At 43.8% G+C, this 24,826-nt stretch overlaps 10 protein-coding genes across 10 annotated transcripts; 2 read left to right on the top strand and 8 right to left on the bottom strand.

Annotated features, from left to right (window-relative positions):
- Window positions 1-740: 740 nt before the first annotated feature.
- COCVIDRAFT_40751 (hypothetical protein) lies at window positions 741-1,499 on the bottom strand (the record flags this gene model as incomplete). The annotated part of the gene is made up of 3 exons (XM_014697699.1): window positions 741-1,068; window positions 1,270-1,391; window positions 1,422-1,499. 3 exons carry the CDS (start codon window positions 1,497-1,499, stop codon window positions 741-743), a joined length of 528 nt encoding a protein of 175 aa, XP_014553185.1.
- A 949-nt stretch (window positions 1,500-2,448) lies between these two features.
- COCVIDRAFT_78913 (hypothetical protein) lies at window positions 2,449-3,156 on the bottom strand (the record flags this gene model as incomplete). Its single annotated transcript, XM_014697698.1, has 1 exon — window positions 2,449-3,156. A coding segment is annotated over one exon (708 nt), but the record flags the coding sequence as incomplete, so codon positions are not given.
- A 3,389-nt stretch (window positions 3,157-6,545) lies between these two features.
- Window positions 6,546-7,115, bottom strand: COCVIDRAFT_40750 (hypothetical protein; the record flags this gene model as incomplete). The annotated part of the gene is made up of 3 exons (XM_014697697.1): window positions 6,546-6,591; window positions 6,637-7,015; window positions 7,076-7,115. 3 exons carry the CDS (start codon window positions 7,113-7,115, stop codon window positions 6,546-6,548), a joined length of 465 nt encoding a protein of 154 aa, XP_014553183.1.
- Window positions 7,116-7,791: 676 nt separating this feature from the next.
- COCVIDRAFT_108387 (hypothetical protein) lies at window positions 7,792-8,160 on the bottom strand (the record flags this gene model as incomplete). Its single annotated transcript, XM_014697696.1, has 1 exon — window positions 7,792-8,160. The coding sequence occupies one exon, from the start codon at window positions 8,158-8,160 to the stop codon at window positions 7,792-7,794; it is 369 nt and encodes a 122-aa protein (XP_014553182.1).
- A 654-nt stretch (window positions 8,161-8,814) lies between these two features.
- COCVIDRAFT_40748 (hypothetical protein) lies at window positions 8,815-10,043 on the top strand (the record flags this gene model as incomplete). The annotated part of the gene is made up of 4 exons (XM_014697695.1): window positions 8,815-8,832; window positions 8,879-8,944; window positions 8,988-9,042; window positions 9,673-10,043. 4 exons carry the CDS (start codon window positions 8,815-8,817, stop codon window positions 10,041-10,043), a joined length of 510 nt encoding a protein of 169 aa, XP_014553181.1.
- Window positions 10,044-12,589: 2,546 nt separating this feature from the next.
- COCVIDRAFT_40747 (hypothetical protein) lies at window positions 12,590-13,824 on the bottom strand (the record flags this gene model as incomplete). Its single annotated transcript, XM_014697694.1, has 3 exons — window positions 12,590-12,952; window positions 13,020-13,360; window positions 13,785-13,824. The coding sequence occupies 3 exons, from the start codon at window positions 13,822-13,824 to the stop codon at window positions 12,590-12,592; spliced, it is 744 nt and encodes a 247-aa protein (XP_014553180.1).
- Window positions 13,825-19,163: 5,339 nt separating this feature from the next.
- On the bottom strand, window positions 19,164-19,610 carry COCVIDRAFT_29556 (hypothetical protein; the record flags this gene model as incomplete). Its single annotated transcript, XM_014697693.1, has 1 exon — window positions 19,164-19,610. The coding sequence occupies one exon, from the start codon at window positions 19,608-19,610 to the stop codon at window positions 19,164-19,166; it is 447 nt and encodes a 148-aa protein (XP_014553179.1).
- Window positions 19,611-20,895: 1,285 nt separating this feature from the next.
- COCVIDRAFT_40746 (hypothetical protein) lies at window positions 20,896-21,355 on the bottom strand (the record flags this gene model as incomplete). Its single annotated transcript, XM_014697692.1, has 3 exons — window positions 20,896-20,973; window positions 21,099-21,197; window positions 21,317-21,355. The coding sequence occupies 3 exons, from the start codon at window positions 21,353-21,355 to the stop codon at window positions 20,896-20,898; spliced, it is 216 nt and encodes a 71-aa protein (XP_014553178.1).
- A 311-nt stretch (window positions 21,356-21,666) lies between these two features.
- COCVIDRAFT_40745 (hypothetical protein) lies at window positions 21,667-22,859 on the top strand (the record flags this gene model as incomplete). The annotated part of the gene is made up of 6 exons (XM_014697691.1): window positions 21,667-21,687; window positions 21,915-22,013; window positions 22,197-22,268; window positions 22,316-22,481; window positions 22,530-22,769; window positions 22,825-22,859. 6 exons carry the CDS (start codon window positions 21,667-21,669, stop codon window positions 22,857-22,859), a joined length of 633 nt encoding a protein of 210 aa, XP_014553177.1.
- Window positions 22,860-23,341: 482 nt separating this feature from the next.
- On the bottom strand, window positions 23,342-23,614 carry COCVIDRAFT_108343 (hypothetical protein; the record flags this gene model as incomplete). Its single annotated transcript, XM_014697690.1, has 2 exons — window positions 23,342-23,458; window positions 23,507-23,614. 2 exons carry the CDS (start codon window positions 23,612-23,614, stop codon window positions 23,342-23,344), a joined length of 225 nt encoding a protein of 74 aa, XP_014553176.1.
- Window positions 23,615-24,826: the final 1,212 nt, after the last annotated feature.

Here is a 24,826-nt window from a genome sequence, read left to right as displayed (position 1 = left end):
GAAGTATTTGCGAATAAAACTTTGACTTATTTGATCCTAGGTTCTAGCTACTACAGCGACTTTTAGAATAGTTAGAACATAGCTAAATTGCAGCATGCAATTAGTAGTTACACAAATTTATCAGGCCTAATTAAAGATTGTCCATTCTTTTCTTTACAATCACTATCACAAGCAAGCCAATGTAATTTACTACCGCCAGCAGAAGTTACTAATAAAAGCTGTGCTGGACCCCGTTCAGGTCTTTGCGGTAATATTACTTTGTAGAATAAATAATTCAATGTTTATTATATATATAAGAAAGAGCTGAATTTATTAACCAATCGTTACTAGTTAATAAAAATCTAAGATAAATATTTTCAGGTTCGTGTATATGTTGATGGCGCAACGCAATTCGTCAACTATGATTTTCCAAAACCCTCCAAGCACTCACTACAGAGTATTATTGTTACAAATTAAGTAGATATCGGAAGCTAAACTATGTGACAACTAGGTAATGACAACTAAATAGTTAATTAATTAACTACTGTAGTTGCTAGCTAACTGACCATGTATTGCTCGACCAACTGGATATATGCAGATCAGATGACTCGAACAATAATTAATAAATTCCACACACCATCTTCTTCACGTTCGATAGAGTACAGCAATTACTTTCCAACACATTTCGAGCTTACCACACTACGAAGAGCTTAGAATTTATTTTAAATATTTAGTTCTAATTTTTAACTATCTTACAATGTCTATCTTCCAATGTCTGCGTTCTCCCAATTCTTCTCTTCTCCGTTCACAACATCATCGTCCAGTTCGCTCCCATCGCTGGACGAACCGTCTGTATTATAGTGGAAGTCATTTGCCCAAGAATAATAGAAATCTTCAGAGGGGTTTGCCATGCTTACGGCGTCTTTCACTACAGGCTTGGGTGGTTTCTCGTTATCTAGGCCTCCAGTACCTAGAAGCCTTCTCTCTGTATTCGTTTCGTCTAACTTCTTATTTTCAAGCATTATATTGCCTGGCTCTCCTCCAATTAAGTGCTCTGTGCTCGCACTTGCTATATCTAGAGCTGTCTTTCTCATATTTTTCGTATCATTCTCGTCCTGGTGTTTCTAACCTGCTACTTTCCCGTGTTTTGCAATACAAGGACTTGACTTGTGATTCTCGCACACAAAGTGTTCCTAGCAAGAAGAAGACTTATAGAGCGCTGCTCCGTGCTTAAATCTACAGCCTAACTCAGTAAAACACCTATCCTGCTTCTTCAATTAGTTGAGATACGGCCATGCAGGTTTTGTTGGATATTCATCCTCGAACAGGTACATCATTTCGTCTCTAAGCTCCTTGGACTGTTCAAGGTCCTTAATTCGGATACCCTCGTCGAGGATAGTAAATAAGGCTCGCTAGAAGTCAGAAATCAGACTAATCGTAACATTTTCGTGCTTATCAGCTGCATAAGTTGCAGCAAGGTCAACGAGCTCAACGCGTACTTTAGAGACGATTGAATCCATGTGAATGCTCATAAGAAGTTTGCAGTTCTACTGTTGTATATATTCTCCATAGATACAGCTCTATTTGTAGTTGCGCCAAGTCTGTGTAGAGAATGGGTAGTCAGTACTTTTCTACTGGTCCTAACAAAACCACACTACACAATTTTAGATGGCTATCGATTTTTCAAGTCTATTCAGACAATAAATATTAAAAGAGCAGCCACAGTATCGCAGGAGAAGCTTCCAACTTTCACGATGATATCCCTCTACTTTTTAGTACTTCTAGGTTTTTCAGATGCGTCATCCCTTTGGCGAGAGAGTAATAGCACGAACAATGTCACTAGTAGGGCATGTGTTGGGATGGCAACTACGACTTCTACAATCGTACATACTACAACTTGTGCGATAGGTTCGCAAGGTTCTCTATTCCCAACCAACCCATCCCTCCGTTTGCCTTTACCCTTATGGGACAACGGAACGGATTCAACCCGGAATCTCTCTAAGCCGACCGAGCCTAGCGTTCCTTTGTCCAGTTCCTCAAGTTTGATAGAACACCGAGAGACACTAGTGTTTAAAGTTGTCTTCACAATCGCTATCTATATAGGCTCTATAGCTTTTATGCTCTAAGCAGACATCTTTGAGTCGTTGCGAGACATAGTCCCTGATTAATATAATTTACCTAGTAAAAGTATAGAAATAGTATATCAAATAGTTTAGTTACGTCATTCTCGCTATATCTAAGATTGAGTATGTATTAGTGAAACCTGAATTCTACTAAAAGCTGAATCCTGCACTTAAGCACTCAATTTACAGTCTACATACGATAACACAAACAATCATTCAGCCCTCTTTAAAACCTAAAGCTCCTAATAACAATCTTGGCAAGTCCGCGTGATAGTCTTGATATCTTCTTTAAAAATGGTCCTATAAGCTGCTGTTCTTGCAACGCACATAAATTAGCGTAATGCTGGCAACAAGCTAAGGTAGTAGGATGCCCTTCTCCAAGGATGAGATCGTATCCAGTGGATGCCCTCTGATATAGACGCAAAGGTTCATCTATATAATGCTGCTGAGCAAGAGAATAGGCAAGGTAATAGACGCTAGTCAGCGTGTCCAAATGCTCAGACCCCAATACGTTCTCTCGTAGCGCCAGCGTCTGCCGGTTCATCACTTCAGCTTCCTTATACTTTCTCTGGCTACTCAGTACCCACGCTAAGTTGCTCATACTAGCCAGCGTGTCTGGATGCTTAGGCCCTAGCACCTTCTCTCGCAGCACTAGCGTTTGCCAGTTTACTTCCTCAGCCTCCTTACACTTTCCCTGACTATTTAAAACCCAAGCTAAGCTATGCTTGCTTGTTAATGTAGAGGGATGCTCAGTTCCTAACACCTTCTTGTATCGGGCTAGTGTCTGCTCATTTATGGCCTTAGCCTCCTCATGCTTTTTCTGGCTATTCAGTACTAACGCTAAGTTATGCATACTCGCCAGCGTAAATAGATGCTCAGGCCCTAGTATCTCTGTACTTAATAGTAATGCTTTTCGGTGCGCTGTCTCCGCTAATCTGTGTTGTCCTAAACTTTCCCAACATCGGCCTTTTTGTTCAGATAGTAAAGCCCACTTCTCCCACTCCCTATATTCCTCCGGCCACCCATCAAACGCTACATGCACTGTTTGTTGCATTTCCAAAAGCCTCTCAGTTATGAGTCTTAGTTGTCTTGTGTGGCTCTTTAGATATGTGTCCAGTTATTGTCGCAGAAACCTTGACTACCTAGGGGCGGTGGATTCTAAGTAGAACGTCGGAGATCCAGCTATAGCAGAGTAAAGACAGCACGAATTAAGATCCTAGAACAAAAAGAGTTGAGATAAAGATAAAAGGCCGTTACACAGATAGACAGATAAAATCTTATATAGTTACTGAATATAAATCGGTTTTTGTCTTAGTCATATATTCTATCAAACAATCAGCCAACTATAATACTTAACTATCTATAATACACATCAGTAAACTGCACGCATCAGTAAGTTGCACGCGTCACTATGTACATCCTGGCGGTTTGATACAGGCCTGCGCCGGATCATCCATACCGAGGCCGCAGTAATTAGACGAACATAATAATACATCTTGAAGGTCCTTCCACCCTTATATATGTACATAATATATATTTGTGTTTTACAAGTATTGCATGGCCGTTATTTATCACCTATAGCGCAGTTTTGCCTATCACTCTAACTTGGGTCTGTCCTTTACCCACATCATACGCTCGTGCACATATATAATTTATAAGTCTTATTATTTAGAATGATATACATTATTAACGGGGTGTATTGTATAGTAGGCTACTAATAAGTTTAGTAGTTACGAGACATAGCTGACTAAAATAAGGGTTTGGAATGGATTCTACTGGTCTATGTCTACGCCGTTATCGCCATGCGTATATACATGCGCCAATCTCGCTTCCAAAAAAACCTAGATATAGCTAGCTATCTTCTAATCGTCTTTGCCCTTAACGCTTTAGCTCTAACGACTTGGGATACAATTGCATACAATACAGGTGCATTAAATGGTAGAGTAAGGTCTAAGTTACTATCTAGAGTAGGTCTTAATATAAGTATTTGCTTCTTCTTATAGATCTACGCTCTTTTTACGATGTAGACTTACTATAAGATTCCTCTACTAACGATTATAGATCCTATTCGTATGTTTGCCTTGTACTGGAGTCTCGTTACTTTTAAAGGTCGACGAATGATGCGAAGCACTTTGTTAGTCACTAGCCTGTTCGTCGCTAGAGGGCGCGTATGTATATATTGATTTTTCCACCGTCTAGCTTTAATGTACGAGTTACGGATTCCTACTTACTTTCTTATAATGTTATGGTTAGAAATTAATGGTGTGGCGAAACAATTACGATATCAGCAACCTTGACAATATTATCTAACAATTACGTTGATACAGCGTTAACCGCTGTCGCATAAGCAAACCTTACTTAAATTAACAGCATAATACGCTAACTCATCGTTCACAGCGTCACCTACAGCGATAAGACTATAGCGATTGCGGCTTCACTACTGCAGGCAGCATCCTACAAGTTTGGTCATAATAAGACTGAAAATTCACCAATCATGTTGGTTGCTCTGCAGCTGACTGCTCGCGCTAAGCTATGTATAGAAGGCAGGGTTGTTCAAAATCGTTACGCAGCTGCGTGTAAGGGTGAAGCCGCAATCGCTAATTGCTGTACTGATACAAAACAATAGCCTATCTTATGGTGGGCTAATGAATTCCTTAACGGATATGCTTGCTTTTAGCTGGTGACCTCTATTTTATCCTAGACACAACTCCATCTGGCCTAGCGTAACAAGCAGGAGCACTCTAGAGTGTCTTGCTTGTTACGCTAGTCTTTCTCTAGTTAGGAAAGAATCTTGCCACTTGAACTTGCTAACTGTAGTTATTTCAAAACTGAAACACGATAACTAAACAGCGAGTATTCAATTTTTTAGAATTATCATCACGAAGGACTAGAAATACACCCACTAACAGCCGCAATGGTCTCTGCAGGTCATCGCGCGTCCCCTCGCGTCGGTTTGGCACATATAGAGCTACTATTGCGGCTCTGGCTGGCACAGACAGCAGAATTTGCGAGCAAGCTGCTTACTTAATATAACACGTCTACTAAATGCAGCAGCAGCCATCTACTCACAAAGCAACAACGCAAGACGCGATGGCGGAGCCTAGGCACCACATTCAGCATTATAGTTACATCACGTATATACGAAGTCACCGATAGAATTCCTGGTTAGCTCATTACCACCCGACAATGTCTGCAACATCCCACATCGACGAGCCCTCGAGCTAAACGGTCTCATTTCTCAAGCGAGCCACACAGACACCCGGCATGCTACAATTGGTGCCACCACATACTTACAGATAACCAGATAGCCTTGCCCACTATCGCCCCACGTGTTGAATGACTGGTCCTCCTTCGCCACACCGAATAAGGTCTGAGGAGGTTCGCATGAGAGCTCTCATGCTCAGTAGGCTTGATGACACGCACGAGCGAAGCATCGCTCCTGTGAAGCGCATTATGCCCTATCTCTATACAGCGCTTGCCGAAAGTCTGGCTAAAATTCGTCCTGCTACGTAGGGAATAAGGTGCGTCCCTAAGTGAAGAGACGCACTATGTCCCGATACAGGTTGGTGGTTCGGACCTTCGGCGCCTCTGATTTCTAAACTATAAAAGCTCTCTTTTACAGACAGTAACTAGTTATGAATATCTTCCCTCTAAGCTGTTAGCCACCGACCATTATCTCTGCAATGTTGGTAATGTTGTTAATCGTTTTGTTAACGCCATTAAACGACCCTCTAGCAATAACCCCTTTCTGTTTGCGACCTTAAGTATCTTATCGGATATCGGAGGGCTAGTGAGGAAGCGCAGTCAAATAAGACTATTCTATCAAGAAGGTATGTAAATTTGTGGCATAGGATCGAAGTGGCGGAAACATAGTGTGTTGTTTGATGCTCTAATAAGGATAAGTGTATTGAAAATTGCGCTTGCTCTAAAAGTCCGCTACACATAGTTATCCATAAAACTAGTTAAACTTCCAGGACCATCCTAACTTGGATCATTTCAGTCCTTTCGCATCTCTGGAGACGTGCCATCCCCGCACTGCGTATCAATGGAAAACCTGACTGGCCCCTGGGCTGGGGCCCACCTATAGATTGAGTATAGTGGTAGTTATCGAGTAACACGTGATTATCGGTCTGACCTTCGGCTTTCTTTTCCGCTTAATGCACTCGATACCGCACCTTTTACTATTTCGATAGGGAAAAGGGGCCTTGCACTTACGTTTCAAGCGGTGGCAGTGGTCGCAGGCGTTACTTAATTGTGCTCTTCTTTGTCGCTGTGTTAAGGACAATTTTGCAGTCCCTGATTCTTCTTCTTTTACTTCTTTCGTGATTATCGATATACGGGGCAGACAAGTGGCTGACTCCGTACTGTATGAGCGATTCGAGGTGTTCTAGAAGGGTCAGTCGATATGTTAGGACTCTTAACGCGTATATTAGCAGCACATACTTACCGACTATCGTGGTTGACATTGTTCTCTAATCTTAGCCAGAGCCTATCTTGATTAGTAAGAGTTTCGAACGTATACCTATGCAAATACCTTTCCAAGAGCGATCCTAGAATATTATCTAAACTTAAAGAGAGGGACTTTATGTGTTGGTCTAAGTGCCGGTAGTGATCCAGGGACGTTACACATACGCCTGCCACAACATGACCGCATTTCTCTACCAAAGATAAGGGTAGAAATGCTGAGTAATTAAGGTTATCTCTTAGGATGGGGCGAAAGCTGACGTGTACACAAGGCTGGCCTTTGGTAGTCCATGCTGCCATGTTGACTATCGTGTCTCTTTTCACCTTCGACACAGCACCAGCATTAATGGCCCGAACCTGCAGTTCCCTGAGCAGGTTGGAGTCGTTAGATGAGAATTGCTTTGGCATATTGGTTTTGTATCTGTTATATTTAGAGTATTTAATAAACGCTATAATAATATTCGCTGCCTATCTTTGGGTTAGCGGTGACAATAACAGGGCTTGGTCACATACAATCGCGTTAGCGGCAGGTACCGCATCTTGAGCCATCTGAAAGTGAATGTCGCGCAGAGAGGCAACCGGTGAAGGGCCGAAAGGGCGGCAAGGCAAAACTGAAAGACGTCTCAGCCTTATTGGCTGCATACATATATGTCGCATGCGTAGGTGCGGGGTGCGTTCTTGTTGCTGTTGCAGTGGCGTGTTGCTTCGGCTCAGCCGAAGTTATTGCTTTTGCAGCTTTGCACAGGCTGCGACAATATACGTATTGTGAACTTAAATCTCAGGCCTTGCTCTCTCCTGGGCTTTTACTCTCGGTGACACCAAACCAAGCATTCAATAGTTTAATCCAGACAACCCGTGGTGGCGGGCGAGAAGAGGCGAGCAAGGGTATAAGTGCAGAATATCCTAGACTGCAACATCACGCCGGGCTGGTGAAAAAGAAATTGTTTGGGCACTTGTGGATACGTAGCGCGCTCAGCAACATGACTAAGTGCATGGATGTTGACGCCCGGAAATCTATTCTTAGAGCAGCTTAGGTTCTAGTCTCAGGACTAGGACTAGTTACATGGTGAGTTAAATATTCTATCCAGCTTGAGCTTCACCAGCATAATTAACAATATCACGTAAAACTAGAGAGATCACAAGAGATCAAGTATTTAATAAATACAAATCATCACACCTAACGCTACTTTTCTTTACATTTATCGAACCTACAATCGATCTTGCGTCAACGCATCAAATAAAGTGACTTTCGATAGGCAGTAGACTGACTACTTTGATTCCAAGTCTTCTGTAACGCTTGAACCGTGTCTGTTTTAAGAGCCTTAATACGCCTTCGGTGCACACTGTTTTCAGATTCTCTAGTCACTTGATTTTCAACCGCGGCTAGCTTAGATAAGAGTTGCCTTTGAACCTCTAAGGTCCCCTCAACGTCGTATATCTCGCGCTTGTTGTCTTTAGGTATTTGATTGCTAAATCGGCCCTTATCATTAAAGACTCTGCGTTTACAATAACGATTTCTGTCTTTGAAATATGTATGGTCGTGTTTATTAATGAACGTTCGAATAGGTTTAGAGGGTCTCCACCTGATTGGCATGTTGCTTAGATAGCAGTTCCGCGATTTTCAAGTCTTTGAGGGTTGGGTTGCACGTATTTTGTAGGTTAGCTTGAGCTACTTATAGAGGTGGCCGCATATTAATTGACATCCGTCTCTATGTCTATAGAGTAACCAATCGGGTTGAAAGGATCACAGACTTCTATCGCAGCCGCTGTAAGGATGCGTCTGCGGCTATTGTAGAACATTGTAGCTATAGCGGACTATCGCAGTATATGCAAGAATGCGAAGGCAGCAACTGCAACCGAGCCATTGCAGAAATTATAATTATATGATGAACCGCCGCAACGATCATATACATATAAGAGGAGCATCGGAAAATTTAATCAAAATATATGCACATTTATTCTTGCCACACAACCCCGCATCTATGCGTCCGACAACCTATCTACGACCGTTACGCTCCCATTGGTCGTTTTCGGCACATAGGGACAGAAATTGGTTGTTTTTAAAACGACATTGACTGTATGTGGGTTAAAAGTTGCTGTCGTCAGTAATGTTAGAGTGGTAATAAACTTTGTGTCTTTCTCTCCTACCCCTCCTGATGCGCTGCACAGTTTCCTATATCGTCTTTCCTTAAACATAGTGCTCTATCCTATATTGCGCGTAGTGATACGCCATATTCTTTTATATATTATGCGCTCTCTTATCCTAGCATGTACCCTTATCGTTTCGAGTTATTTTTTCTGATATTTGATAGAGCCCTGATGCGAACGAAGCTCTACTGAGCTATAGCTGGACTAGGTTGGAAGAAACGGGAGAAGATGTACGCTATCATGGTCCAGGCAGGCCCGACTGATAATTATTAGTTCATCTATCTAGGCAAGGCGTTTTTAACGTTGCTTGTAACTATACAGGGCAAACGTCTTGATTATATCTAGGCTAAGCTTTCCCCTTATAAGCTAGTATTTGAGCATTCCTTTCGTGAGGACTCGAACGAAGCAATGGAAACTTCTCTATCTGATACTTAAGGAGTCTAGTTCTATCCTAGAATACTAGATGCAAGTCAGTATAGTTCTGTCTATAACGAAATTAGTCGAGCGTCTTTGGTTGATAGAAAGGCGCTGTGTTGGAGCAACAGCGTAGAATACGTATTCCGATACATAACGCCGGAAGAATCTACGGCCATAGAAGGATTAGGAACTCCTTTAGATGCAACTGAATCCTTGAATTTCGAGACTGCGGAAGACAGAGGGCCAGAACCTATCCTAAATGATGTCCCTTCCCTACACTTAGCTACTTAGTCAAGGATGCCTTCCGTATCTCCATCCGTTCTATCGTCTAACTGGAGTACAAGCCCGGTATAGGAGACGGAATTTACCTTACTAGATGACGCAATAGTAACACATTGGCTTTACTTGTACGACCAGCTGAGCCGCCTCTATAGGTCCTTATACGAAGAGATCTAGTATGTAGTTGAGATTGGTGATTCGTTTCTGCGAGAAGATGCAAAAGATTTTATCAATAGTTTCTGCCGTAGTTGGGATGCAGAAGATCCATGGTCTCGTCTTCCTACCGGCAACCTAGTGACTGGATTTTCCTTGATAGAAAAGATATTTAAAAGCCTCCAGTGTGCTGAAACGATCGCAGCTGACTCATTGGTCGAACCTATCAAACTAAGAATGGCAAGGGTTCTATTATATCATCAATATGAGCAGAAACTTATTGAGCTTAGATATAACTCTAGCTCACCTATTCGTCTTTCTTCGGGTAAGGGTTTAGCTAGTATAGTAAAGTCCGTCATCTTAGAAAGAATATATGGGTCGCAGTATCAGAACCTCACTGCACAAGCTAAACGAAAACGCGAGAACAGCCTTAAATGGCATACGAGGATTGGTAAGAGATGGTTATACGTGACATCCTAGCTTGGAGTTGGGATAATTTTGACTTACAGCCATATTCTAGAGATTTATATGTGAGAAACATATATCGTAATTATGTTATTTGCTAAATCTTCTAATAAAGCTCTAGAAACGATCCTAAGAAGCTACTAGACCAAGAACTAATGATCCTTCTAACGTACCTATTACATGCGTACCTAAAAGGTATTAGGGCTAGTCGAACGGTGGATTCTCTAGTTAAATCTATTATGGAAGGGGTCGTGCCCTTGACCTATCCACTTGCAGCATAAACGGCAAGTAGACTTAATAAATACAGTTAGGAGAACGAAAAGGCAACAGCTGAGCTGAAAGGCGAATAGTATTTGGTAAATCGGCCGGATAAGGTTATGAGGGTGATTTCGGTGTAGTAGCTAAAATATGCTGGTATTTGTAGGGGTTCGCGGAAGAATACTTCTCTAACTATTTATGTGTGCTGTGTGGTAGTTGAAATGTGCTGGTATTTGCAGGGGCTTGCGGAAAGATACTTCTCTAACTATAGCGACAGGGTGTTTCTAGGAGCACAGCGTTCCTAGAAACGCTCTGCTCCTAGAAACGCTCTGCTCCTAGAAACACTCTGCTCCCAAAAACACTCTGCTCCCAAAAACACCCTGCTCCTAGAAACGCTCTGCTCCTAGAAACGATGTGTTCCTAGAAACATCCTGCTGCATTTGAACATGGTCTAAGTCTTAGAGATTTGCCAATTTCTCTAATATCACGAACTTCAGTCAATCTAAATCTCAAACGTCCTAGTAATCTTAGGAAAGACGATGTAGAGAGAATATATAGACTTCTAGAGCATATAATAGCATCCACTGGAAGCCTTGACGGAGGCTGTGCGGCTGCATATACGATATAACACTCCTAATGATGCGGGCACCTACAGCCATCACAACTACTTCCAAGTCCTATCTTCTTGGCTAACAAGGTCGAACACTACAAGTTCATCGAGTTTTCCATAGCTATGCCTGAAGCTGTCTAGACTTATTTCTCAGTGTAACTCTCCCTAAGCTCCACTCTACGGAACCAGCTTACGAAGTAAAGCATGTACAAAAGGTGCGAGCCCCCTATATTTAGTACTGCACCAACTCTTGTCACTATGGCACCCTTCGTATCAGTCAGCCTTGCGATTTACTTTTCAGTCGGACCTATACTAAGCAGCACGCTCACTTACCTCGATATCAGAAATCTATCCAGAGCGGAAGTCCAGGTCTCTAAGTACGATTATCGTTGAGAAAAGATTATAGGAATCATTGTTAGTACTAGTTTAGTAGGCCTAGGTATTGCTGGACTTATTGCAATTGCGACTAAACCCTATCTAGCAGAGATGTACTCCTGGCTTAACGCAATTATTATATATAATCTCCAACTTCTTACTAGTAATAACGTAAGACAGTCTACCTACCTTAAGAGCTCATTTCTAACTAATAGGAACTTCAGCTCGTCCAAATGCTTCAGATCTTCATCTCTCCTCCCTGGAGCATATAGGCGGTACATCTGGTGGCGGTCTTAACTATACTGGACATTGCTTCCGCTGTTACGTAGATAAACTCAATTCGTACCTAAGGTTGTCTAAATATAAGTAGGGGCTAAACTAAATCTTCTGCTTACGAGTCGGCACTACTAACTCGTTTCGCTGCTGCATCCCTTTTCTCTTCGGCACTCTCACACAAGCAACTGGAGATCTATAAGAACTTAGGATCTGAGACTGGAGATAGAGACGAAGAATACATGCGATTATTGCGTACCTTCGTCTTTACAAATGCTGCAGCAGCATCTAGCTAATTTTGTAGCGCGATCTTTACCTCTAGTTTCTCACTTACTGGTAGAAGCACTTCCACTAAACTACGACAAAGTATTTTTATGGTAAGTCTTCTTTGACCTTTATCTCGTCATCTAATTGTTACTAGGCATGTACTTCTATACAGCTATCATGTTACCTCCCTTTCTATATTAATCGGATATGGCGTTAAATTATTGTGCTAGTAAGCGAGTGGATGAGAAGACTGCGCTACTTATTCTATGCAGATTGGCAGACGAGAATAACTTTTAGATAGTGCAATGTTGGAAGAAAGGTTGCGAGGAAAACTCTATTTAGGGGCTATGCATCGATTCGTATATTAGTTTGGCTAGAGATACGCTAGTTAGAGGCGTTATTATATGTTCTCTGCTGAACTTTCGGAATGATTACTGTGTGGCAATGCGGCAAGAATATGTGATTGTTTAAAGGAATGAGTTTTGGTAGTACTTACTCTGTTCGTTTGGCTAGTTAGTGTTGCTACTTTGATAATTCCACATCGTGGCTGGGGGCAATTGTGGTTGTAGCGATGCGATGAGCCAAACTGTTGAGCTAAGTGGAAGCGCTTTCTAAGCCCCTCTAGGAGGAGTAATGCTAAGTAAGTTTTCTACTCTACTTTGTGTAGTGTATAATTTCAGTGCGAGCAGCTGGTTTAATATAAACAACGTTATTTGATTGAAATATGGCCTTGCTGTAGCTCTTCTAAATCTGCCTCCTAGGCATGTCTATTTGACAACTACTTTATAAGCTTAGCTATCGGCCCGCCGTTTAGCCTCTGTTCGCAAGACCTACTATCTATATGCTGGAAGAGTCCTGAAAGTTTCGAAAACGTAGTGTCGCATTCTGGACACCTGAACGGATAAACCGCGCCATCGTACTCTTCCTTCAAATCATAACAGCTAAGGATATCGTCACGGTACTCCCCATCCAGGAACTTCTGCCATTGATAATAAATTGTAGCTGACTTGTTTAAGTCTAGAATATCAATACTAGACGTACACGTCCTAGACTCTAGATGGATTATTATCCCAGAATAAGTAGTAAAGGACCGAGTGCAACCATAGCATTCGACTGAAGGTTTTAGGTGCACTAGCTTGTGCTATTAGCTATTAGAGCGAGGACTGAATTAGGGTACGAGTAGTGCGTTTAAACACGGTGATACCTACATGTCGCAGGTTGTTGAGGCTATTGAAATGACGCTCGCATGTCGTACACACATTGTCATTCCTTAAATGGTCCTTGTACGCTTGGCTATCCGGTATCCACCACCTATCATCGTTATAACTATTGCATATAATCCTATAAAGCGTGCTGCGATTGTGTTGTACTAACTCGTTATAAGAGGAGCTGTTGAACTGGCAGACATCGCAAATGTGGTGATGAGCCGATGCATTATAATGCTGGTCTCTTGCTCGACCGGTATCGAATGTTCGGTCGTAACGGTGGTAGTAAGGTTTTATACGAGAATTAATATTAGCATAGCCTGTGTGGATAGCAGTTATAATATCTAAACTATGTTAAGCAGAGAATGAGGAGTTGACTGGATGCATGGCCAAGGTCTGCGGGGCTGAAGTAAACCCGCCCGCTAAGATTCTATATAACAGCTACAGTGGTATCGTGTGTCCTTGTTAGCCGCCAGCCTTGCGTGATACTTTGGCTTGACCTCGCAGCGGCTGAATGGAGTTATTACGAATGTAGCGCAAGCCTGACTGATGCCTAGTATTTAGTAAATGCTATACCCGCGCCTTCGCATTTTTTAGCCTCACGCCTACCAACTCTGACATGTAGGTAAATAAATAATTGCTAGCAGCGCTCGAGTATTCGAGTTTTGAAATCTAAATAAGCGCTAGTAGTCGTTATCGAATAGGGTGTACTCTCCTAAGCGTTACGCTGCTGCCTAATGATTGATTGATTGATTGATTTAGTCCTACTCGGTTTCAGCCGCGTTTTTACCGCAGCTATGCCCGGCATGGCTGGCGTAGCCAACAGCCGACGCCGCGCAGACGTTAATCCGCGCCGCCCCACGTCACTCCCTTATGGGAGCTAGCTGTTCCTAGAGGCCTGCCGTTTCCCCTCCACCACTATCTACAATCTGGCTGCCACCTTATCTAGATAATGGCTCTACTAACAGTATGCTGTGCTTATAGGTTCGTAGAGGCGTGCTGCCTTATGTTTTGCGGCCGCGATACCTATAGTCTCCCCTTAGCGCTCGGCTGTCGTCTACGCGTCTTCGATCCCAACATGCCTAAGGATCTGCGCTTGTTCTATAAACTGGATAGCTTTGGTGGCTAGCTGTGGCTTACTTAGGATAGCCCGGAGGTTGTTTCGTCCACGGAGGTTACTAAATACCTGGTTCCGGAGGTCCTTGAGCGTCCTGCAGTGGAGTAGGATGTGGGTAACAGTCTGTCGCCTCTCCCCGCACTGGCAGCGGGGGCTGGTAACCCCTGGTACTCTCTGGGTGAAGAGAAAGTCGCGCAGGCCTATCTTCTTGGTGCGTAGCTGCACTAGTAGCGCGCTCTATCGTTTAGTAAGGCCTTCGTAGATCTAAAGTACTTTCTTGGAAGGCTATAGTGTGTGTCTGTAGGTTGCTTGACCTTTCGCCTCTACTCGCCACTTGGTTGCCCACGCTCGCTCTGTTTAAGTCCTGCACCAGCGTCTGACGGTCGATCTAATTGGGTAGAGCCTAGGTAGTGCGTCTGCTGGCGGGTGTCTGCGGCCGTCCTCTCTCTATTCTATGGCCTCTTTGGCGGCCCTGTCAACAGCTTCGTTTCCTAGGATACTAGTATAGGCTGGGATCTACCTTATTGTCACTAGCTGGTCCATTTCCTAGAGCGTCTTGACCTGTTCTGTAATGTCTGCGAGAATGTATGCTCCTAATCAACCTTTAGCCTTAGCCACTAACTAAATAGCTGCCTGGTTGTCTATATAGATAGCTACCTTCCGCCTCTTACCTCCTCGCTCTGTGTACTCTTGTGCTATTTACAGTGCGAGGCTAATACCTTATAGCTTGGCGGCGTAGACTGTTAAGGTTATGTCTGGCCCTATGTATACTATACGGGTCTGATGTGTGAGTGGGTATACTACTGCAGCCCTAATCTCGCTATCTATACCGCTACCGTCGGTGTAGATGCTAAGGCTCTGGTCCTTCTTATATTCTCTATCGTGTCGACTACGTGCTTTGTCGGCACTCTTATCTATATAGGTCTTTGGGCCGTGTCGCTAAGGCGGAGTGATAAAGGGTAGAATTAGCTCCTGCATCTCAAGATTCTATCTGCGCTGACTCTTTATATCATCGTATATCTTCTGCTAGGAGTCAACGTATCTAGTGCGGCGTATGCTTACGCTAGCGGGCTATGTTCTACTTACCTTAAGGTTTAAAATATATACTATGTGCTTGCTTAAGAGAAGCTGAATAATAACGTCGGCGTTATGCTTCTATATCTGCTGCTTAATTAGCAGAAGGTGTGCTTCAATATCAAGTACTGCTTTAGACGTAGCTTTGTATACTCTATATATAGCTCTTACTGCTCTTACCTGTATACTTTGTAGGACGTTAAGTATCTTCTTTGTGTATGTTTTGCCCTTAACGCTAGCATTTAACTAGATAGAGCAGGTATACATTATCTGTGGCAGCGCTATAGCCTCGTACAGTCTCCGCATGTCTACAAGCGTAATGCCTTAGGTCGAGCCTCTAAGGCAGCTAAGCGCGCTAACTATCTTTGTTACTTTACGTCTAATCTCTTCTATATATTCTTTCCACTGCAGCTTTAAGTCTATAGTTAGGCCTAGATACTTACACGTTAGCTTAGGCGTCACCTCACCCTAGCTAGTCTACACTATTCTATTTCTATTAATGCGTATACGCGAGCGTATAAAGTAAGTTAGCTAGAACTTATCTAGTGCGAAGACAGAGGCGTGGGTAATAGCCCATCGCTGTACTTTCTCGAGAACGCGACTTAGTGTACTATATATCTCTACTACTGTATTACCCTATATAAGGATAGCTACGTCGTCTATATACCCTATAGACGTTGTGTTGGCTTCTCTATTGCACTCGTCTATAAGATTGGCATTATAAAAGAGATAGAGAATGGGCGAGAGCGGCGAGCCCTGCGGTATGCCCGTGTTAATTACGTACTCTTGTGATGTAAAGCTATCTACTATAATTCTAGTATACCTATTACTAAGAAAGCTTATAATCCACTTTACTATCTTCTTATCTACTTTTCACTTCTATAAGTTATAAAGCAGTTATAGATGCGAGACATTATCGAAGGCGCCTAAGACATCGAGCAGTAGAAGACTAGCTACCTAGCCGTCACCTTTGTTCCATGCCTAGTAGATCCTGCTCGTAACAGCATGCAGTGCGTATTCAGTAGAGCGCATCCTCCTACCGCCCATATACGTGTCAGGCAGCACCTACTATATTTTAACTAGGTGACTAAGTCGTCAAGTAATAACAGCATCCATAACTTTACTGACTATATTAAGCAGCGCGATCGGCCGGTATACTTTAAGTATAGTGTAGTTATCTTTGCCTAGCTTACGCAGGACGACCGTGGTCGACTCACGAAAGTAAGAAGGGCAGTATCCTAGGCGCAGGCTGCAGTTAACTATTCTTGTGAGGTGCTTAGTAATCAGCCTCTCTCCTACCTATAGTGCTCGATTTACTATACTATCTAGCCCAGAGGCCTTAAAAGGTGCTGCTATACAGATCGCGTCTCTTACTTCCTTTTCCATTACTGCAGGGAACTCAATCTAGCCGCTGTACTCAGCGTCCTATATATCTATTAGGTCTGCTGCTAGTAGAGCGGGGAAGAAGACATCTCAGAACAGAGTTGCTTTATTAGCTAGCTCTATAACTTCGTATTCTGTCGTTAGGTGTCGTATAGCGGGCGTGACCCTAGAGGCCGCACTACCTCTTATCTTAGCCCAGGTTGCAAGCTTCCATAGCTTCTCTAGTGACTACACTACTTCTTCTACTTAGTCTCTATGCATCTAAGTCATTACTTTACGAATTACTCTAGCTTTGTGGTTTCTCGCTTCTCGATACGCTTACCACGTCTCTTCTATACCATATTAGCCGTGCCGCCTTTTAAGCCTCTTCGCCTCTGCTAGTACTATCTTACATTCCGCCGTCCATCCTTCTCTTGCCCAAGCTAAGATGCATATCTATAGAGTTGCCTTATCTACTACTATCTTAATAGCGGTAGTTACGTCGCAGATATAGTTATCAAGTACTAGCTTAGTCATTGGCCTACGTAGTCGCGGGAGAGTCGCTTTTAGGTCTTCTAGGTACGTCTTCTCGTTCATACGCTTCTAGTTCCTCTTTATTATCTCTTACATAGATTGCACCGTCATATCAAGCGCTGTGCTTATCAGTAGATAGTCAGAGTCGTAGTCAAGATCGCGGTCTACCTCGCTTCTAATCATCCTGTCGACGAGGCCGACAGTAACAAGGCATAGATCAATAGTAGTCTACCGCGCCGCTTCTTCGTATATAATTATCCCGGCCGCTAGCGTATTGCTAAGGTTAAAGTCTTCTATAATTACTATTAAGTCTTCTGCCTATAGGTCAATGTGTCTAACGTTCTAACCTCCCCACAAAGGGTAATACAGATTAAAATCGCCTAGCAGGATCTACTTATTACTGCTGTGCTTCTCGAGGACTACGCGGACGTCTACAAGCGTAGAGCCTGTGGGACCTCCACCTCCTACTACATTATAGATATTATGGATCGCCACACTCTGCTGCTCTTGTTAGTTCCTACTAGGCTTAATGACGAGAGAGCAGACGTCTCTCGAGTGTTCCTTAAAGCGCTATCTACTATAGTCAATTCTCTTATTAACGAAGAAACAGACCCTCGCTGGGCCTTCTTCGTCTGCTGCCGCTAAATAGCAGAGGTAGAAAACGTCCTTTACTGGGTAGTGAGTAGTCGCTATATACGGGTTCCTCCATAGTTCCTAGATAGCCAGAATGTCGTACTCGTGTATCTAGGGGTCTCGCAGCAGCGTCGCTATTACTATGTCTCTTAACTTACGTACGTTGTACTGTAGTATACTTAGTATATTATACTAATTCATACTTCTGTCTCGCAGTCAATCTCTATATACTAGGTGTTGCTTTAGGTTAGCCGCACGTTAGCGCTAATCGCCTCTAATACTCTACAGCTCGGCATAATCGTTCTCTGTAGTCGCTAACTACTCATCACTACTAGTAACGCGTTCTCCTAGTCTGTCGTATTAATTGCAGTTCCTGTGTTGGCCCACTTCTGTCCTCGTTAGGCCTGCGACCAGCTCCTTGTGGGCTGCGTAGGCTATGTCAGCGCTGTGTTTTAGCTAGACCTACTTCTAAGAATAGTAGTAGGTATTTTAGGCTGTACGTTTCTTCCCCTTATCTCCGGTACGAAGTGATACTGCGGCCGCGTGTCGTAGGCTATCTTCGCTTTGGCTATCTCGTCCTTCCTAGTAGGGTATTGTCGGCTCTACGCTTCGTGCTCGCCGCGGCATAGCGTGCACTTCCTGGCTATGGTCTGGTCTAACTTAGCTAGACAGTCTCGGGTGTCGTGCTCCTGCGCATAGAAACTATATGCTGTTACTGTCTTGCACTGGGTTCCTATGTGGCCGTATTTTTGGCACTTGAAGTACTGCTTTACGCGGTACTGTCGCTCGTATCGCTCGCACTAGAATACCTCGCTCTACTAGATAAGGCCCTCGTCGATGATCTTGTTAGCGTCTTCTAGTCGAGTAAACTTAATCGTGATAGTCGACGCGGTCTTGGCGGTAGCGTCTCTAGTTAGCTATCCTATATAGCGGATCTTAGCCTGCGGGATGAATGGTCTATTGTCCTGCAAGATCTGGCTTCTATTGTCTTCGAACCTGTCTATGTTTATTGTGCTGGTGCGTATGCCGTGGGCGAGCACGCCGTACGTTGGGATCTATATGCTGGCGCCGTGGCTGATGCGCGCGGCCTAGTCGTCTGCGAACTGCCGTAGTGCTTCGACCTCGGTGCTGGTGGCTGCCTTGACGCTGAGGTCGCCGCTCTTAAGCTAGTTAGAGGAAACGATCTTTACGCCTATAATGTTCTTATTACCGCTCTGCTTAATTGCACGCTTGACGTGGGCTTTAAGATTACGTAGGTTTATTGCCCGTAAGGCCTGCATAGTGAGTAGATCTCTAATATTTACAATAACCTCACGTTGTGTTTGCACGATAGGTGCTCTACGACTCTGTGTATTATATGTACCTGCTAGTGGAGGGCCTCTTGCTGCCGCTATAGCGTACGATGTTGGCCCGTTCGTCTGCTGCTGCTATGGTGCTTTGTTCTTGATCTCTCTTGCCATTTCTAGGGTAGCCTTGCCTACTTGTGTCGCCTCTTTGGCTGCCGCTCTCGCCTCTTCTACTGTACTAGCGTTCTGTTGTATATTGGCAGCTACTAGTTGTATGATATCTACGGTGTTCTTAAGTTCGCTCTTGATCTGGTCGAGGGCTTGCGCGGTCTGCTCTGCGTTGGTTTTGGCTTTAGTTTGTGCGACTGCGAGGGCGTCGCGGACTGTGTCTAGGTTAGGCGTATGTTGCGTCTTTAAGACGAGCGTTAACGCGCCGCGGATTATATCTCTGGCGAGGTCTGCTGGTACGGTTTGGCTACCGTTGCGCTTGATAGCCTCCAGGACGTCGTGAAGAAAGGTGCCGAGGGAAGTAGCATGCTCGCGTAGCGGGGTAGGCCATGTCGCCCTTCGCGGCCACGGCGTCGCCATAACGCTTTAGTGGCAGTGGGCGCTGCTTCTGAAGTGCTGACGGGTCGTAGAGCGTGTTAGGCTAACTTTTATGTGCGATATACTGCGTTGATTCTAAGAATTACAATACTCGCTGTTGTCGTGTTTTTCCTGCTGCCTAATGTGGCCTGTGCGTCGTCCTTGTTCTGCGTCTTAGGTACGTTGCGCCCGCCCTTGGGTGTTTATCCTTCTTTGAGTGGCGCGTCGCTCGATTGCCGCAACACCATAACATTCCAACTTTGTCTCTTGCAAACAAGTTTTGTCATGGCCCCAATTTGTCCACCCTCTTCTCCTCCCCCTCCTCCTCTATAGTAAGCTTATCTTAGTCTCTGCTACATTTCCCTTTGTGCTAACAATAGCCCTGTTAGTGGCGCCCCCTTTCCTGAAAAGCCTACTATGCCCGTTATCTTTAACACCAACCTCACTACTGTCGTTGATATGACGAAAGCTAAGAATATCGCTATGCACAAGATTAACAAATCGATTTAGCACCTGCAAGACTCTGACCGCATACTTAAAAGAGGGCCTAACGTTAAGATTGCAGAGGCAGAAGCTTTGCGTTTTATTGCCTCATTAACCTATGTGCCTGTTCTAGAAGTTTTCGGCGCTTATGAAAAGGATGGCTTTGGTAATATCTTTATGTCTAGGGTTATTAGAACACCGCTGTATGACGTTCTATATACCTTTGACGAAGCACAGGTAGAAAGAGTGACTGCATAACTTTTAAGATTCGTCTAGAGCTGGATGGGTCTACGTGGTGACTTTTTTGGGTCTATAGGCTTTAAACCGTGTCGAGATGTCTTCTTTCAACATTTACCTGCCGCAAATATTCTAGACTAGGAATATGGCCTATTTAGGTCGCGTATAGAATATTGTAATGGGCTTATTGATGTACTTCGAAATTCCCGGCCTTATGGACGATTCGACGCCAATGATGCGCACCTGATAGAAAGAATCTAGCGTCTTGGGGACGGATGCGCTGTATTCTGCTATGGAGATCTTACCCTAGACAATATACTCGTTGATGACCAACTTAATGTGGTTGCTATTCTAGACATGGGAGTTTTAGGGTTTAGTATACCTAAACGTGAATACTTTGAAGCAAAGTCGCGCGCTCGTAATTCTTTGTGGTCTTCCATAATCGATTAGATAATCCTAAAGATACTGGATAATACTTATGCCTTACTATTAGAACTTGAACGTGAGCTAGTTCGATATAGTGGACTATGAAGTTTACCTAATCTAGATCTCCCTTGTCACCCTAATTCTACCTTCTTGCTGCGGTCCATCTCCCACCCACTGCTGCTGCAACGTCTTTAGAAGGCTTCCCGACGATCCCTTTAATCTAACCTAAGGTACCGGCAGGGAGTAATTCCTCAGCTTCGAGTGCAATTACGTAATCTAGAGTCTAGTCTTGATATTGATTCTACACTAATTAGAATTATATCTAATTAGCAATGGTGTCCTCACTTTATTATTCCGCGGTGCTGGTTCTTTTAATATGATATCCATAACCTGATTGTACTTTGTCAGTTCGATGTAACCTAAAAGTACCCTCCCTTCACAAGTCTAGCTTTCTAGTAGGTGACCGCTTCGAGTTTCGAACTGATAAATCAATCCTTTAAAAGACATCAACTGTACGTGCAGGAGGTTTCCAACTTCGTTTCCCTGACGGAAAATTAGAAAACCCTAATGGGAGCGGTGGTTCGGGTCTTCTCCGTCCCCATAGATTCCGATCGACAACGTGTAGTACGACATTGGTCGCGCGCAACGCAGATTATTCCAAGCTTAGTATTGTGAGGTATTTAAGAAGATTAGAGAAAAGTGGAGGACTGGCTGAACACGATGAATGAAGGGGCTGTGTTAAATACACGCAAGATGCAGCAGAGACAGATCTGGGATCATCTCCGCTTCCAAGTTCCTGCTAACTAATGCATCTACTTAGCAAGGTCCAAATTCAGATCAAAGCAGGCGTCTCACCTGAACAAGGCAGCCCAGAAGGCTATCAAAAACGGGCGAATGACCGCAACTCCTCACAATGGCACCATCACCTATACTAGTATCCTGAACCCGAACTATGCAACCATCTCCCTAACTTTATGTCTAGGAATGAGGCACAGAAGCTGCTGGATCAGGCGAAGCTGTTATTGCCGCGCTTTCTCAAGCTAAGTAAACTGTTCATATTTAGGAGCGACCGCTTGATGATGTATAGCATAACAATTTCTATTCCGAAAATGATTTTTTTACTATAGGAAATCCACGAAATGGTACTATCACGATAGATAGGTTAGCTCCAAAAAGAAACTGACAGTTCCTATCACCTCGGCCCTAAGTCCTAATAAGCGACTGAGGCTCACTCTGCATCTAATCCGTCCTACCAACTGTGTGCGTTTATAATGATCTATATGTAGGTAATATACTCCGCGCTGTATAGGGCTATTGACCCCTGTAGGGATTTCGAATGTCACTGTGTACCCTGTCCAACGACCTGACTAGTCTAGCTAAGACGAGTGGTATATAGTGAGCTTCGAATCCCTCTCACAAAAGTACTCCTCTTCTAACCCGCAGTCCATGTCTTCTTGGGAAGCGAAGAGAGTGATGAGTTCTCAAGATACTATTCCAGACGATACATTGTACCAAGTATGCATAGATGCTGCACGATTAACGATTATTGTTAATCATCTCAGGGATATCAAAACTGTCTACCAGTCAGGGATGATGCTGGTTATCCAGCTTCAGATCTAGCAAAACCAGCATCTGCAAGCAAGCAGTTGGGTGATAAGAAGAGCAAGGAGCAGCCTGGCAAATTCACCTCGTGCGAGACCAAAGAAGCAGTCTCACACACCAACGCTAGTAAGTCTATCCTCCCTTTAGATCGAGTAGCGCTTAAAAGTTATATAGAGCGCAAGCCCGAGGAGAGTGATACTAAAGTGGCAGATATCTTGGACGAATTGGAAAATATAAAGGGGCAGCTAAAACATACCTTGGGTGGTGTAGAGGACTTGATGTCTCGTCTCCGAGAAGCGCCCGAACAACACACTCATAGGACTTTGCATATGAGCGGCAAGCTCGTTAGATGGGTAGCTAGTACTAGTACCTACGGCGCTAAACACGATACACATCGCGCTAGGAAAAAAGCACGTAGACAATTCTAAACTTTGTAATACATAGTTCTTCGAACAACTTTTTTAACTAGTTCCTACCTCAGATTTTCTCGCGGCTGCTTACTGAGAGGACTTGACGGAATGTTGAGAAAACAATAATCAAGCTTTCTGATGACGGCGACGCCATTGGCTCTATGCTTTACTAAGTGCACTATAAACACTAAACTACTGAACCACCTTCGCTAACTTGCCGCGCTGAACATGATATGTTCTCCAAATCCTTAAATGTAATATCCGCTGTCTCAGTCATATCTGATGATAAGTGTAGGGAGCTGTACTCCCAGCTGTTTTTCAGCTCAGCTTTCCTTTCGTACATGCTACCTACATTAGGGCAGTCATTTGTGTTAAAAGAACTATAACTGTAAGTTAAAGCTGATAAGGTATATATATTTGATGAGCTTTGGTTCAAGTATGAAGTTGGAGTTGATAGCTCGTGATTAGATACTAGAGTATTACTTGAAGTGCGTGGCGTATGGAAATTGGTATCTATTAAGGCCTCTGCTTTTGCTTCAGATCGACACAGAGCTATATAGGTTAGATATGCACTTTCTACTTAAAGATAAAGTTTTGTTGCAGACTCGCACCCTTTTCGAACACTTCTATAGCTTCTAGGGCACGTAGCAGCTGCTTCTGTAGCGACCTGCTATCTAGCTCAAGCTCTCTGTTCTAAGGCTGTTAATAAGACGGTCTATGTTTGTACACTTGATCCCGAACCTGTCGTTCAAGAGCATCAATCTGGTCTTTGACCCTCTGGCGCGACCTTCGCTGACTCTCACGGTTCCTTTCTCTTTTTCTTGCAAGTTGGGCGGTTGTGGGTTTCATGATGTTTACAGATTTTCTTCTAATAACCACCTTTTCTCTAGAAAGATGCTCGTTCTAATTAGGTTGATAGGGAGAAGAATTGAACAAGATCAAAGTGGTGATTTCTGTGTAATCGACAAGACAACAATGATAATTAATAATTTTATAGATGCATCAATAAACTGATCCAGTAGAAAATGGAGATGTGGGGTTAATGATATAGTTAATTAGCACTTCTAATAGGCGGCCTTGCAAATGCCACAAACGCACAACAGTCTTTCAAGCTTAAGCATAGTGCTCGGAATAAGATATTGCTGTAAGGTGCGTCCCTAAGTGGGGAGACACACTGTGTCCCGAGACAGGTTGGCGGTTCGGGCCTTCGGTGCCTCTATTGCAAAAACTTATAGAACTGCTACTCACATGTAGACTTCATAGACTAGTTCTTCTTCAAACTAACAGCCTCCGGTAAGGATCTCTGAAGTACTGGTAGTAATGTCGATCGTTTCGCCTACCCCGCCAGACGATCGTCTAGCGATAACCCCCTGTCTATTCACGCTTTAGATGATTTTTCTGAATATGGGGGGCCTGAGTAAGGAGAACAATTGACGAAGACTATTTTCCTAGGCTTTAAAGGTTACTTAAACTTAAGAGTGAGCTCGCCGAAAGCCCCGAAGAGCGGAGGAGGAGAACTCTGAAGCGTGACCCAAGCCGGCGGGGCCTCCCAATAAATCTTGGCATGCATTAGCGCTCCCGCTAGCTACTGGTAATTTATTGTAATGAATTAGGCGCTATGCCTACTCTACATTAATCTCAAGATAGATGTGGCGCAGGCTAACAGCTTTCTAGAAGCATCCTCTGCTGCATACAGATGACTACTATGCTCTATGGATGTCCTTCTATACGCTGACTGAAAGATGCTTGCTATGCGCTTCGAAATGTTCGCTTAGAACCCTAGCAATGCTATCTTGTAACTACCTTCCTGATCTTGATGAGCACCTGCATCAAGCAGCATCTTGACTACCTGCCCGCGGCTTCCAAATGAAGCTGCCTGTAGTGCGTTGCCAAACTCTCCACCCTGCGCGTTAACCTCAGCGCCTGCGTCAAGCAGCATCTTAACCACCTGCTCGTGACCTCGCTCTGAAGCTGCCTGCAGTGCGTTGCCGTAAAATCCACCCTGCGCGTTAACCTTAGCGCCCGCATTGAGCAGCATCTTGACTGCTTGCTCGCAGCCTC

The sequence above is a fragment of the Bipolaris victoriae genome (genome assembly GCF_000527765.1).
Source record: "Bipolaris victoriae FI3 unplaced genomic scaffold scaffold_92, whole genome shotgun sequence".
In the NCBI taxonomy this organism is placed as follows: Eukaryota; Fungi; Ascomycota; class Dothideomycetes; order Pleosporales; family Pleosporaceae; genus Bipolaris; species Bipolaris victoriae.
The sequence above is the reverse complement of the archived record's forward strand: the minus strand, read 5'-3'. Positions and strand labels throughout refer to the sequence as shown.